At 43.3% G+C, this 16,479-nt stretch overlaps 1 protein-coding gene across 2 annotated transcripts in view; it reads right to left on the bottom strand.

The window, feature by feature from the left end:
- The window catches only part of LOC106612933 (replication protein A 70 kDa DNA-binding subunit), a 68,587-nt gene that overhangs the window by 8,624 nt on the left and 43,484 nt on the right, over positions 1–16,479 (bottom strand). For both annotated transcript variants that reach the window (XM_014214598.3, XM_014214599.3), the window contains 3 exons: positions 16,086–16,262; positions 14,804–14,911; positions 14,475–14,561 (listed from right to left, as the gene is read on the bottom strand). In XM_014214598.3, the coding sequence (XP_014070073.1) occupies positions 14,475–14,561; positions 14,804–14,911; positions 16,086–16,262 (372 nt within the window). The remainder of the gene's footprint in view (positions 1–14,474; positions 14,562–14,803; positions 14,912–16,085; positions 16,263–16,479) is intronic.

Below are 16,479 nucleotides of genomic sequence, written 5' to 3'. Positions count from 1 at the left end.
TTTTGTGTTGCCCGTTTTCTCCCCAATTTTGTGATAGCCAATTGGTAGTTCCAGTCTTGTCTCATCGTCGCAACTCCCGTATGGACACAGGAGAAGAGAAGATTGAGAGCCGTGCGTCCTCCAAAACACGACCCCGCCAAGCCACATTGCTTTTTGACACAATGCCCGCTTAACGTGGAAGCCAGCCACATCAATGTGTCGGAGGAAACACCGTACATCTGTGGACCGTGTCCGCATGCATTGCACACGGCTCGCCACAGGTGTCGCTAGAGCGTAATGGGACAAGGACAACCCGGCTGGCCAAACCCTCCCCTAACGACGCTGGGCCAATTGTGCGCTGCCTCATGGGTCTCCCGGTTGCGGCCGTCTGCAACAGCCTGGGATAGAACCAGGATCTGTAGTGACGCAGTGCCTTAGACCGCTGTGCCCCTCGGGAGGCCCCCTTTCTGTAATAGTCCTAAATGTGCCAGCATTGCTATCTATGGTAGATAGTTGGAGCAGAAACCTGACTAACCAAATCACACATGAAAAGGGCATCAGTCTCTCAGACGCAGCAGAGATGAAGGGTGGTCTAAAAATGGTCTCTCCTCATTCTCTACCGTCTAATGAGGGACTCCCTCAGGACTCTGCTTTAGTCCCCCAACTAACTCACCCTCACCTCCCCTTCCCTTCCTCCCCCCAGCGCACACACGGTTCTCTCAGGCTCACAGCATCACACACACACACCAACACACCGCAGCTCCACAAGGGAGTGTGACAGAGTTTGTCAAGCGATTAGTGTTGGTCACATCTTGCCAGAAAGGCAGGATTTGTGGGCAAAGCGAGGAGAATCAGGCTGCCGCTTGCTATGCAAATCCACAGCACTTCTCTGCTTCGCCTTGCGTAGTACTACTGCACTGGGCCCGCCATGTGTGGGAATTGGATGGAAGGCAGACTTCCATGAGAGCTTGACATGGTTTTATGTCCGATGTGCCCTCTTTTCTAGTCACCCAGACAGACAACCAGTGGAGACCCAGACAGACAACCAGTTACAAGGACTAGGCTGTGTGGGCCAAGAGAGGAAAGTGAGAGCTAGGGGGAGAGAATTAGAGCACTGTACGACATTATAGCTGGGTTACGATCACATTTAGGCCCAATCGTACTTACTTATTATTATAACTTGAAACGAAATTATGACTATGCTTCTCTCGCCCGATTCCTCAAACAATGATCATATATATTGTCAGCAGACATGGCTAAGCTGCATCTCTTCTAGCAACACAAAATCATGTCTCTGCTAGTCTGTCTGTAGTCAGTGCAGCAGGTAGGTAGCCTCTGGAAGCCCTGAAAGGGACTTCGTATAATGCATCCAGTACCTTCTGAAAGTATTCAGACCCCTTGACCCTTTCCATATTTTGTTACGTTCCAGCCTTATTCTAAAACGGCAATCTACACACAATACTCTAATAATGACAAAGCAAAAACAGGTTTTTGGAAATGTTTGCAAAAAAATACCTTATTTACATAAGTATTCAGACCCTTTGCTATGAGACACGAAATTGAGCACAGGTGCATCCTGTGTCCATTGATCATCCTTGAGATGTTTCTACAACTTTATCAGAGTCCACCTGTGATAAATTCAATTGATTGGACATGATTTGGAAAGGCATACACCTGTCTATATAAAGGTCCCACCGTTGACAGTGCATGTAAGACCAAAAACCACGCCATGAGGTTGAAGGAATTGTCCGTAGCGCGCCGAGACAGGATTGTGTCGACACACAGATCTGGGGGAAGGGTAGCAAAACATTTCTGCAGCATTGAAGGTCCCCAAGAACAGTGGCCGCCATCATTCTTAAATGGAAGAAGGTTGGAACCACCAAGACTCTTCCTAGAGATGGCTGCCCGGGCAAATTGAGCAATCGGGGGAGAAGGGCCTTGGTCAGGGAGGTGACCAAGAATCCGATGGTCCCTGTGACAGCGCTCTAGAGTTCTTCTGTGGAGATGGGAGAACTTTCCAGAAGGACAACCATCTCTGCAGCACTCCACCAAATCAGGCCTTTATGGTAGAGTGGCCAGACAGAAGCCAGTCCTCAGTAAAAGGCACATGAGAGCCCGCTTGAAGTTTGCCAAAAGGCACCTAAAGACTCTCAGACTATGAGAAACAAGAGACTCTCTGGTCTGATGAAACCAATAATGAATTCCTTGGCCTGAATGCCAAGCGTCACATCTGGAGGAAACCTGGCACCATCCCTACGGGGAAGCATGGTGGTGGCAGCAGCAGCAGGCTGTGGGGATGTTTTTCAGACTGGGAGACTAGTCAGAATCGAGGGAAAAATGAACGGAGGAAAGTACAGAGAGATCCTTGATGAAAACCTGCTCCCGAGCGCTCGGGACCTCAGACTGGGGCGAAGGTTCACCTTCCAACAGGACAACGACCCCAAGCACACAGCCAAGACAACGCAGGAGTGGCTTCGAGAGAAGTCTCTACATGTCCTTGAGCGGCCCAGCCAGAGCCCGGACTTGAACCCAATCTAACATCTCTGGAGAGAGCTGAAAATAGCTGTGCAGCAACACTCCCCATCCAACCTGACAGAGCTTGAGAGGATCTGCAGAGAAGAATGGGAGAAACTCCCCAAATCCATGTGTGCCAAGCTTGTAGCATCATAACCAAGAAGACCCAAGGCTGTAATTGCTGCCAAAAGGTGCTTCAACAAAGTACCGAGTAAAGGGTCTGAATACTTATACAAATGTCATTTTTATCTATTTATTATAAATCTGCAAATATATTGAAAATCCTGTTTTTGCTTTGGCATTATGGGTATTATGTATAGATTGATGAGGAAAAAAAACATTAAATCAATTTTAGATTAAGGCCGTAACCTAACAAAATGTGGAAAAAGTCAAGTGGTCTGTATACTTTCCGGAGGCACTGTAATTAGATGAGAAAACTATCTCCAATGACTGATGCAGACTGATGCAAACTGCTGCTTGAGTAAAAAAAAAAGTCCCGACGTGCCATCCAACACTGCTGCTCTCATATGATGCTATAGTACTGATGCTCTAGTAGTGCTGGTAGGAGTCATTAACCATGGCAACCAAGAAACAAAAACACGGGCTTCTTGTCAATTAGTGATGGGGGTGTAATCGATAGTTACCTAAGGATATTATTTGAAGATATATGTTATAGCTTTGACAATATTGCAATATCATTTTTGCACTGGTTGTACTTGTACCAAAACTCCTTCATAGCTTGTTCTCCATCTTTTTAAATAGGGAAACAATTTATTTTCAGCACTTTTATTCTCATCACTGATCACAACTTGTTTTCTTCTGGGTCTCTTGTCCCTCTGCAGCATACATATGGTGAACAATATGTTTGGAACATCAAATTGCAATAAAATCCCAGAACCGAAATGCATATAGAATCGTGAGTACAACAATACATATCGTTTCGGCACCAAAGTATCATGATACTGTCGTATTGTGAGGGCCCTGGCAATTCCCAGCCCTAATGTCAATATGAGACCCTTACATTGTTCATCCTACATTTATTTTTCTTTAACTAGGGAAGTCAGTTAAGAACAAATTCTTATTAACTATGACGGCCTACCAAAAGGCCTCCTGCGGGGACAGGGGCTGGGATACATAAAAAATATATTAAAAAAATAACAAATATAGGACAAAACACACATCACGACAAGAGAGACAACACTACATAAAGAGAGACCTAAGACAACAACATAGCAAGGCTGCAACACATGACAACACAGCATGGTAGCAACACAACATGGTAGAAACACAACATGGTAGCAGCACAGAACATGGTACACACATTATTGGGCACAGACAACAGCAGAAAGGGCAAGAAGGTAGAGACAATACAATATATCACGCAAAGCAGCCACAAGTGTCCATGATTGAGTCTTTGAGATAAAACTGTCCAGTTTGACTGTTTGTTGCAGCTCGTTCCAGTCGCTAGCTGCAGCGAACTGAAAAGACGAGCGACCCAGGGATTATGTGTGCTTTGGGGAACTTAAACAGAATGTGACTGGCAAAACGGGTGTTGTATGTATTGTTAATCTCTCTCTTGAACAAGGCACCTTTCCCAGGGACATGAAACAAGCTAAAGTTATACCTCTGTATAAGAAGGGGATATTTTATTTATTTCACCTTTATTTAACCAGGTAGGCAAGTTGAGAACAAGTTCTCATTTACAATTGCGACCTGGCCAAGATAAAGCAAAGCAGTTCGACACATACAACAACACAGAGTTACACATGGAGTAAAACAAACATACAGTCAATAATACAGTAGAAAAATAAGTCTATATACAATGTGAGCAAATGAGGTGAGATAAGGGAGGTAAAGGCAAAAAGGCCATGGTGGCAAAGTAAATACAATATAGCAAGTAAAACACTGGAATGGTAGATTTGTAGTGGAAGAAAGTGCAAAGTAGAAATATAAATAATGGTGTGCAAAGGAGCAAAACAAACAAACAAATAAACAAATAAATAAATAAATAAATAAATACAGTAGGGGAAGAGGTAGTTGTTTGGGCTAAATTATAGATAGGCTATGTACAGGTGCAGTGATCTGTGAGCTGCTCTGACAGCTGGTGCTTAAAGCTAGTGAGGGAGATGTGTTCCCAGTTTCAGAGATTTTTGTAGTTCGTTCCAGTCATTGGCAGCAGAGAACCGGAAGGAGAAACGGCCAAAGGAGGAATTGGCTTTGGGGGTGACCAGAGAGATATACCTGCTGGAGCGCGTGCTACGGGTGGGTGCTGCTATGGTGACCAGTGAGCTGAGGTAACGGGGGAGTTTACCTAGCAGGGTCTTGTAGATAAAGTCTGACCCTGGGAATTATAGGCCTGTATCTATCCTCTGTGTAACATCAAAGATCCTGGAGAGAATTGTACATGAGCAAATGTATGAATATGTTAACAAACAGGGTCTAATGTATGATTTTCAGTCGGGTTTTAGAAAATCATACTCCACTGATTCATGTCTACTTTACTTGACTGACTTCATCAGGAAAGAGATGAGGGAAATCTGTGTGGAATGGTACTGCTTGACCTACAGATACCTTTGATACAGTTAACCACTGTCTCCTAATCTCCAAACTGGAGGCACTGGAGTTAAGCAATATCCCTCTAGGCTGGGTAGAGTCCTATTTATCAGGAAGGGAGCAAGTAGTAGAGGTTAACGGTTCACTGTCTCAGGCAAAACCAATGAGTTGTGGCGTTCCGCAGGGGAGCGTGCTTGGGCCTCTGCTGTTTTTATTGTATATTAATGATATGACAGATGCTTGTTTTTGCCGTCTTTTTCTTTATGTGGATGTCTCTACACTTCTGGTGTCTCACAAAAGTAAAACTATGTTGGAGAGCATACTTAGCACAGAGCTTACTAACATTAGCAAATGGCTTGGAGATAAAAAGCTATCTCTGCACTTAGGGAAAACTGAAGCAATTATTTTTGGATCCAGACCTAAATTGTGTTGGTTGTCTGAAATCACAGTGGAGTTAGGGGGTGAGGTGCTGACTACTAAAACCTCTGTTAGCTACTTGGGATGTATCCTTGATGGAAGCTTGGGAGGTGTGAGCATGGTCAATAAGGTGCTAGGGAAGGTTAATGCCAGGACTAAGTTTTTGGCTAAAAAGTCCAAGCTGCTTGATAAGGACTCCATGAAAGTGCTAGCTACTACCCTCATTCAATGCCATTTTGACTATGCTAGTACTTCCTGGTTTTGGGGCTTATCTAAACTTATAAAGGGGAAGCTCCAGATAGCCCAGAATAAGTTGATCAGGGTAGTATTGAAGGTGAGTCCACATACTCACATAGGCAGGAGCTGCTTTCAGGAACTAAACTGGCTGCCTGTTGAGGCTAGGGTGTCCCAGATTAGACTAGGTTTGGTTTACAGGAGTATTTATGGTCCTGCGCCCAGATATCTAAGTGATTACTTTCCTCGTGTTAGGGATGCACACAATCACAGCACCAGATCAGGTGTTGCTGATGTGTGCTTATACAGGTTCAGGAGTAATGCTGGGAAAGGTACTTTCTTGTATACTGGAGCCTCAGAATGGAATGAGTTGCCTCTGTCTATAAAAACAACGTCCTCTCTGGGCAGCTTTAAAAATAAAGTTAAAATATGTTTGATGTCTTCTGTGCCCATATGAATAACCCCTATGATGTAACTGGAATGATGAGATAGATGTTCTTCTATGTTTTTGTTTTATTATTTCACTGCCATACTGTGTTGGATCTTGTCTAGCCATCTTGTCTCAAGAGGACCACAATGGAAATAAGTCCCAGACTTTATTGTGTGTTATCCTCCATGATTTTATTCATGTGCATGTATGGCTTTTAAGTTTCATGTGTGCTTGTTTTTTTTTTTTTTAAATGGTCGAATTAATAAACTAAATATGGAGGATGAGGGCTGCAGTAGGCATCTCAGATAGGGGGAAGTGAGGCCTAAGAGGGTTTTATAAATAAGCATCAACCAGTGGGTCTTGCGACGGGTATACAGAGATGACCAGTTTACAGAGGAGTATAGAGTGCAGTGATGTGTCCTACAAGGAGCATTGGTGGCAAATCTGATGGCCGAATGGTAAAGAACATCTAGCCACTCGAGAGCACCTTTACCTGCCGATCTAAAAATGGTGTCTCCGTAATCTAGTAGGATGGTCATCTGAATCAGGGTTAGTTCGGCAGCTGGGGTGAAAGAGGAGCGATTACGATAGAGGAAACCAAGTCTAGATTTAACTTTAGCCTACAGCTTTGATATGTGCTGAGAGAAGGACAGTGTACCATCTAGCCATACCCCCAAGTACTTGTATGAGGTGACAACCTCAAGCTCTAAACCCTCAGAGGTAGTAATCACACAGGTGGGGAGATGGGCATTCTTCTTACCAAACCACATTACCTTTGTTGTGGAGGCATTCGGAACAAGGTTAAGGGTAGAGAAAGCTTGTTGGACACTAAGAAAGCTTTGTTGTAGAGCATTTAACACAAAATCCAGGCAGTGGCAGCTGAGTATAATACTGTATCATCTGCATATAAATGGATGTGAGCGCTTCCTACTGCCTGAGCTATGTTGTTGATGTAAATTGAGAAGAGCGTGGGGCCTAGGATTGAGCCTTGGGGTACTCCCTTGGTGACAGGCAGTGGCTGAGACAGCAGATTTTCTGACTTTATACACTGCACTCTTTGAGGTAGTTAGCAAACCAGGCCAAAGACCCCCCCAATATTCCTTAGAAGAATGGAATGGTCTACTGTCATGACGTTGGCCTGTGGGTAAGGTTTATGACCCCCCCCCCCCCATAAATACCTTTCTCCCTTCCCCTCTCTTTCTGACCATACTGAAGGACTGTTGAATAGCCTTTGTTAAATATAGAGAGTCTGGGAACATCAAAGAAATGGGGAAAAGGAACCATATTTTGGTAATAAAACCAGTTGGAAATATGCTTTGGAACGTAATGAGTATGGCTGTCAGTTCGGTTGTCATCTGAGACATTATGACTGATGACAGGACGAAATAAACTGTACCTGGGAAAGTATACACCCTCTAGTTATCAGAGTCACATGGAATTGTTATGCAATTGAAATTTTTGATATTGAAATTGTTTGTTAGGAGATTAAATGTAATTTTAGCTTCCAAATAAGAGATTTGGGTTTTCATAAGGAAAGTGCCCTGCTTGATCAGTGGCCCGCCCCTGTGAAGAGACAGGGGTTATAAACGATGAAACACATCCTTCCCCCTCTCCACTATATAAGCCTTTGACGAAAAGATAACCACATGTTCCACTACGTGAGGTCTGCAGCCTCTGCATTACAAGGACACACGTCAAGTACAGAACTAAGCCAACCTCGGCGTGAACTTTGATGGCAAATGGTATGAACTTTGAGCTTATTCACTACAGAAGTGATACTTCCTAGCCGTTGAGTTAGCAGCGGCCGCTGTAGACGTGGGCTAGGAAAGGACAGACGACGGATCCAGTCTAACAACCACAGACGAAGATACCACCACGTATCCACTTTACCACCATTGACATTCTTCCGAGGACAGGAAGATCTGTTGGCCAACCCAGCCAGCATCTACGACCAATCTACCGAAGCGCAGCTCAGAGTAAATATTTATTGCGTTTTCCTTTTCCAAATGGGCGGTAATTTAGAATGCATAAGATACTGTATTTAGGATAGCATAGCTTCTCCCTTTGTTCCTCAGTCTTCCCGCTCTTTAATTTAAGCCAACCCCCTTCCTTTGTGTAACAAATGTCGGCTCCGTCCACCAGGGACGTTTTCTGTATGACATCATTTGTATTCTGTGTATATGTAATTCTGTGTGATTAGTTTAGGTATTTAGTAAATAAATAAATTAAACCCAATTTTGTATTTATGATTCAACTTGTTAGCCAGGGTTCGTGAAGATAACTAAGAATTTACAACTTTCATTATGAGACTGAAAATAAAATGATTAATAAGATGACGGCTATCGATGCAAAAGATTACTAAGTATTTTAAGAGTTTATTCGGAAGATAACGGCTCTATAAAAGTTCTTCCGTGGTGCCACTACTTTCTAGTTAATTACATTTACATGATTAGCTTAATCAGGTAATATTAATTACAGAGAAAGGATTTTATAGAATAGCATGTCATATCACTTAATCCGGCATTGCCAAAGACAAGACACTACCGTATCAAAAGCTTTGGCCAAGTCAATAAAAATAGCAGCACAACATTGCTTAGAACCACGGGCAATGGTGATATCATTGAGGACCTTTAAGGTTGCAGTGACACATCTATAGCCTGAGCGGAAACCAGATTGCATACCATAGAAAATACTATAGACATCAAGAAAGCCAGTCAGTTGCTTATTGACAAGCTTTTCCAACACTTTTGATCAACAGGGCAAAATAGAAATAGGCCTATTACAGTTAGGATCAGCTTAATCTCCCCCTTTAAATAAAGGACGATCCGTGGCTGCCTTCCAAGCAATGGGAACCTCCCCAGAAAGGAGAGACAGGTTAAAAAGGTTGGAGATAGGCTTGGCGATGATCGGGGCAGCAACCTTAAAGAAGAAAGGGCCTAAACCATCTGACCCAGATGGTTTTTTTGGGGTCAAGTTTCAGGAGCTCCTCTAGCACCTCGGACTCAGTGACTGCCTGCAGGGATAAACTTTGTAGCGGGGCAGGGGGAAAAGCATCGGGGATAGTCGCATTAGAAGGGGTGGGAGATGAGGAAATGTTGGCCGGGCAAGGAGGCATGGCTGAGTCAAATAGGAATCCTGACTTAATGAAGTGGTGATTAAAGAGCTCAGCCAAGTGCATATTGTCAGTAACAACCACATCATCAACTTTAAGGGACATGGGCAGCTGTGAGGAGGAGGGTTTATTCTCCAGGTCTTTTAACCGTTTTCCAGAACTTCTTGGGGTTAGACCCACAGAGAGAGAACTGCTCCTTAAAGTAACTAACTTTGGCCTGATTTCTTTGTGAGGATAAAAATCAAGAAGAGTAGCCTTTTCTGGGTGTTTGGGAGTGATACAGCGAGGGAAAAAAGTATATGATCCCCTGCTGATTTTGTACGTTTGCCCACTGACAAAGAAATTATCAATCTAGAATTTTAATGGTAGGTTTATTTGAACAGCGAGGGACAGAATAACAAAAAAATCCAGAAAAACACATGTCAAAAATGTTATAAAATGATTTGCATTTTAATGAGGGAAATAAGTATTTGACCCCTCTGCAAAACATTACTTAGTACTTGGTGGCAAAACCCTGGTCAGACGTTTCTTGTAGTTGGCCACCAGGTTTGCACACATCTCAGGAGGGATTTTGTCCCACTCCTCTTTGCAGATCTTCTCCAAGTCATTAAGGTTTCGAGGCTGATGTTTTGGCAACTCGAACCTTCAGCTCCCTCCACAGATTTTCTATGGGATTAAGGTCTGGAGACTGGCTAGGCCACTCCAGGACCTTAATGTGCTTCTTCTTGAGCCACTCCTTTGTTGCCTTGGCCGTGTGTTTTGGGTCATTGTCATGCTGGAATACCCATCCACGACCCATTTTCAATGCCCTGGCTGAGGGAAGGAGGTTCTCACCCAGGATTTGACGGTACATGGCCCTGTCCATCGTCCCTTTGACGCGGTGAAGTTGTCCTGTCCCCTTAGCAGAAAAACACCCCCATAGCATAATGTTTCCACCTCCATGTTTGACAGTGGAGATGGTGTTTGTGGTCATAGGCAGCATTCCTCCTCCTCCAAACACGGCGAGTTGAGTTGATGCCAAAGAGCTCCATTTTGGTCTCATCTGACCACAACACTTTCACCCAGTTGTCCTCTGAATCATTCAGATGTTCATTGGCAAACTTCAGACGGGCATGTATATGTGCTTTCTTGAGCAGGGGGACCTTGTGGGCGCTGCAGGATTTCAGTCCTTCACGGCGTAGTGTGTTACCAATTGTTTTCTTGGTGACTATGGTCCCAGCTGCCTTGAGATCATTGACAAGATCCTCCCGTGTAGTTCTGGGCTGATTCCTCACCGTTCTCATGATCATTGCAACTCCACGAGGTGAGATCTTGCATGGAGCCCCAGGCCGAGGGAGATTGACAGAGATTGACACTCCCTTTAAGAGTGTGCTCCTAATCTCAGCTCGTTACCTGTATAAAAGACACCTGGGAGCCAGAAATCTTTCTGATTGAGAGGGGGTCAAATACTTATTTCCCTCATTAAAATGCAAATCAATTTATAACATTTTTGACATGCGTTTTTCTGGATTGTTTTGTTGTTATTCTGTCTCTCACTGTTCAAATAACCCTACCATTAATTATAGACTGATCATTTCTTTGTCAGTGGGCAAACATACAAAATCAGCAGGGGATCAAATACTTTCCCCCCCTTCACTGTACCTTGTGGGATTGGTAATAATCTGAGAAAGATTTAGGGAGTCTCATTGCTTTAGGACTTGGTCAGGTGGTTGAAGCATGTCCAAGTTTAGGTCACCTAGCAGGACAAATTCAGACTTGGTGTAAGGGGCCAGGAGAGAGCTTAGGGCAGGGTACAGGCCGGTGCTGATGGAGGACAATAGTACCCAGCAACAGTCAACAAAGAGATATTTGACAGTTTAATACTTAAAACCAGAAAATCAAATTGACTGGGGACAGACTTGGCGGAGACAACCGAGCTACATCAGAAAACATTCTCTACAACCTAGCTACACAACTCAGCGTAAAAAAAACAAACACTGCCTTTTCTTTTTCCCAGGAAAAATAATTCTGCAGATGTGTTTTAAGGAGACATTGGGTTGAGGCAATGGTCAGGACATCCTTGAAACAGCAGAATCCTGTAAACTCCCGAGGCTGAGCTGGCTGTGTCGCGTTCGCTCTATCCCCAGCACAGCAATGGTGTGACAGATTGTGGTCTCGACTCTTCTGTTGTTAATGGGCCTCCCTGGCAAAGCTCCAACTCTCCCTGCTCTCAGTCTCAACCCAATCAATTATTTTATCCTGTGCCCTCAAAACAAGGCTCCATCTGTGTAGTTTCCAGGAGAGGGTGACCACAAGTAATCTGTGTGCACCTTTCACATAGCCCCTGAAAACGAGCTGTCTAAAGAAAACACACTGTCTGTTCTGTGGGCTCTTTCTACAGACGAACGGATGGAAGGAGAGGGCGAGAAGAGGTAAAGGAGAAGAGGTGGTAATACATCCAATGTAAGGAGAAATGTCACAGCCAACTGCTAATATTTGTCAGGACAACTGGAATATAAATGTCAAACACAGGTGAACATACTGTACAATACCAGTCAAAAGTTTAAACACACCTACTCATTCAAGGGTTTTTCTTTATTTGTTATTATTTTCTACATTGTAGAATAATGGTGAAGACATCAAAACTATGAAATAACAAATATGGAATCATGTAGTTACAAAAAAAAGTGTAAAACAAAACAAAATATATTTTATATTTGAGATTATTCAAAGTAGACACCCTTTGCCTTGACAGCTTTACACTCTCTTGGCATTCTCTCAACCAGCTCCATAAAGTAGTCACCTGGAACACATTTCAATTAACAGGTGTGCCTTAAAAGTTAAAAGTTAATTTGTGGAATTTCTTTCCTTCTTAATGCACTTGAGCCAATTTCAAGAAATGTTAACTTTTTTTTCAAGTGCAGTCGCAAAAACCATCAAGCGCTATGATGAAACTCTCACACGAGGACCACCACAGGAAAGGAAGATCCAGAGTTACCTTTGATGCAGAGGATAAGTTCATTATTTGGGGCGGCAGGTAGCCTAGTGGTTAGAGTGTTGGGGCATTAACCGAAAGGTTACTAGATCGAATCCCCAAGCTGACAAGGTAAAAATCTGTCGTTCTGCCCCTGATCAAGGCAGTTAACCCACTCTTCCGAGGCCGTCATTGTAAATTAGAATTTGTTCTTAACCGACTTGCCTAGTGAAATAAAAGGTTAAATTAAAAAATACAGTTAGCAGCCTCAGAAATTGCAGCCCAAATAAATGCTTCACGGAGTTCAAGTAAGAGACATCTCAACATCAACTGTTCAGAGGAGACTGCATAAATCAGGCCTTCATCGTTAAATTGCTGCAAAGAAACCACTACTAAAGATCACCAATAAGAAGAGACTTGCTTGGGCCAAGAAACACGAGCAATGGACATTAGACAGAGATTTTTGGTTCCAACCTCCGTGTCTTTGAGAGACACAGAGTAGGTGAACGGATGATTTCCACATGTGTGGTTCCCACCGTGAAGAATGGAGGTGTGATGGTGCTTTGCTGGTGACAATGTCAGTGATTTATTTAGAATTCAAGGCACACTTAACCAGCATGGCTACCACAGCATTCTGCAGTGATACGCCATCCCATCTTGCTTGTGCTTAGTGGGACTAATCATTTGTTTTTCAACAGGACAATGAACCCAACAACTCCAGGCTGTGTAAGGGCTATTTGACCAAGGAGAGTGACGGAGTGCTGCATCAGATGACCTGGCCTCCACAATCACCCAACTTCAACCCAATTGAGATGGTTTGGGATGAGTTGGACCGCAGAGTGACGGGAAAACAGCCAATAAGTGCTCAGCATATTTGGGAACTCTTTCAAGACTGTTGGAAAAGCATTCCAGGTGAAGCTGGTTGAGAGAATGCCAAGAGTGTGCAAAGCTGTCATCAAGGCAAAGGGTGCCTACTTCAAAGGGTGCCTACTTTAAAACGATTTTTGGTTACTACATGATTCCATGTGTTATTTCATAGTTTTGATGTCTTCACGATTATTCTACAATGTAGAAAATTATCAAAACAAAAACTCTTGAATGAGTAGATGTGTCCAAACTTGACTGGTACTGTATAAAGAAGCGGCTTACATGCCGATTTCAATAAATTGGCATTCTGTAAAACCTCTGAACAAGATGTGTGTGTCTGTGTTCTTTTTCCTCCCATCCAGACGACTGGAATCGAACCAGACTACCTCTACCTTATATGAAGTTATAAATGTCTTTTGGGCTTGGTAGGTATACCGTATACCGGGGCCTTCGGAAAAAGCCACAGGATGGTATTTCAAAACCATCAATAGCGTTGAGACTTTTTCTTTGACGTTTTTTAATACTTGTCGCTACTTTAAGTAAATACCTGCAGTCAATTTGTGCAATACGTTAGGAGATATAGAACATGGCATTCTTCATTTCACCTGTCACATTATTATGAAGCTTACGGTAGTCCCCAGTCACATGGTGTTTGTGTACAGCATGTGCCAGGTGATCTAATTACAGTATGGAATTCACAACAGTTGTGCATTTGGTTTGCTAATTTAGTATCTGGTTAGCTATCTAGCTAAGTGGTTAGCTTCTTCTAAAATCAAGCATTCGCTTGGTAACAGCAGAGAAACCCTTCCTAATTTTTGTTTTGTGCATACAGCAAACAGTGTAGCATTTTTTTGTTACTTGTATAGTTTAGGTCAGAAAATGTACAAAATGTTCACAATGTGCTCATTAGCATTCTCTATGGGATTTTACATAATTATTAGCATTGTATTACAGAGTATTGGTGGGGTTTGAAAACAGCACCCCGTGTGTTCAGTGTCGGTATTACTGAATATCCTGGTATGGTATGACAATCTGGATACCGCCAAAGTCTAATGTCTATTGGTAGACAGATTAAAAAAAATGGGGTGATATTGAGCTTTTTCTCTTACCAATTGATCATAGCGGTCTTTACACCACCATTATCGATAAATAATCAAATTAATTAATTATGCTAATCTGAACACTTCAATTTATTTAAATTATTTTCGGTTTTCAAATGTATGAAATTACATTTTAAAGTGTATGAAGAGACGTTTTCATTTGGAGCAAAATTTGTGATACATATATATATATTTTTTTACACATCTGAAAAACAATGCGTCGGCCAATAAATTGTAACCAGTGTAGCCTCCCAAATATAAAATATAAGTATTGTATCAGGCCCAAAAATCCCATATATGTCAAGCGATACTTACATTGTAGGTCTCCAGCTTGACTCTGTTGCGGAAGACGAACGTGTGGAAGTTGGCCTGCTGAAAGATCTCCTCGAAGGCAGCTTCATTCTGCATGAAAATTAACAAAATGGGATCAATTTAACTTTAATGACAATCAAAAACTTGCTTGTTTCCATGAAAAAGCCATTGTTTTTATTTTAATATAGGCTCTATGAGAGCCTACAGAGCCCACACGACACAGCAGCCTGTTCAGGCAGAGCAGAGGTTCAGCACCTCCCCAGGCCCTTTCCTCAGACCAGGCTCTGAACCAGACAGACAGGGAGGCAGACGGGTGGGAGAGTAAGGCTCACCGAGTCTTTGAGTTGCCCTAGGTAAGCAGCGTTCTGTCCCAGGATGGCTTCAGCACTCTCCTGGAAGCAGGTCACCCACTGGTTGTCCCCGTAGTCTGCTATGTTGGCCTGCAGGACAAGAGGAGGAACAGAGACAGACGCATGGTAGGAGTGAGTACTGAGGAAAGTCAAAGGGAGACGTCATCTGGGCATTATTGATCATTGGTTGCAACACACATGGCACCCTATTCCCTTTATAGTGCACCTACTGTTTATTGTTGTGTATGATGTCACATTGCTGCAGAATAATCAATGTATTGTCAATTGCACAAGTTTATATTGCTGGGAAAATCCTTATTATAGAACTCTTCTGTTCTATACATTTGGCAGGCAGGGACTTCAAACACCAGAAGAGCCAAGGTGTACGTGTGATGCAAGCTGCGTGCAATGGTAGCATATTCACTGTTTATGTTCCAGCTCGGGGGAGAAGAGCAATATGCTGACTGGCGAGAGGAACAAAACAACAGAAAAGCCGCTTATTTTAGATGTCTGGCTGCAAGAGCTTGTTTGCTGATAAATGAGGTAGTATTTGAATGCTGCTATTTTAATCAAGCAGAGACAAAATGCCTCAGCATCGAGCAACAGCATTAAGGAGGGGAAAATAGAGCAATTAACACAACATAATCCTAATTTACACCCAACAAAACAAATCAAAATGAATCCTAAATAGCTAGCCACTATTTGACGCTTTCAGCAGCGACAGCAGAATGGATTACATAATAATCTTCTTCAAACATGACTGTAAAGAGATCCGATGGAGAGAGTTAGTTAAGCACCGTGAGAGAAGAAGTACCATAAGGGAGACTGGCTGGAGGCCTATGAGAAAGAGCGAAAGAAAGGAGAGAAAGAGAAAGAGCACAAGAAAGAGAGCAAGAAAGAAAGGAGGGGTGAAGGAGAGAGCAAGAGTGAAAGGAAGGACAAAGACAGAAAGCAAACGTGTGTGTGCCAGAGAGAGAAATGAGAAGCAGTAGATGAGTCCCCCAGAGAAAACCCTCAGCCACAGCCAAACCCACAAACACAGCAGCCACAGCCCCCACCCTCAGGGACCTGTGAGGATAGGAGAGAATTAATAGAGGCCTAGGGGACAGGGTCAGGAGAGGGCAGGTACCCTGTCACAGTGAGGGTGAATGGGGTGGCAGAGTGGGACTCAGCGTGTGTGTGCATGCATGCATGCGTGTGCACGTGTGTGTGTGTTCTCCATGTGACTGAGGCCAGAGGGTTTAGACAGAGGTAAGCCACTCACAGAGAGGATGAGTCGGTACTTGAAGTTGGGGAACTCTTTGTCACACTTCTCACAGCGGAACATGCCGTTCTGCTGGTCCACCACCTTCTTATTGCAGTCCTGACTAGGGCACGCCTGGTACAGACAGTTCTCCTTACGGATGTACACTATGGTGGCGATGCAGCTGAAGTAGTCTGCCTGGAGGGACAAACACACAACATTCCTGAACATACTTCTTAGTTGTTTTAAAAATGTGTACACCAGATGTTTTGTGGAAGACCATATTGCAATACATGCAGCTGAAGTAGTCTGCCTGGACACAAACCATAACAGAATTCTTCTGTCAATCGTTTTGAAACGTAGATATTTTGTGGCAGGCAATATTGTAATGGCCATATGTGCAGGCTTGGTCCAT

Source organism: Salmo salar, chromosome 09 (assembly GCF_965601325.2).
Source record: "Salmo salar chromosome 09, fSalSal1, whole genome shotgun sequence".
Taxonomy (NCBI): Eukaryota; Metazoa; Chordata; class Actinopteri; order Salmoniformes; family Salmonidae; genus Salmo; species Salmo salar.
The sequence above is the reverse complement of the archived record's forward strand: the minus strand, read 5'-3'. Positions and strand labels throughout refer to the sequence as shown.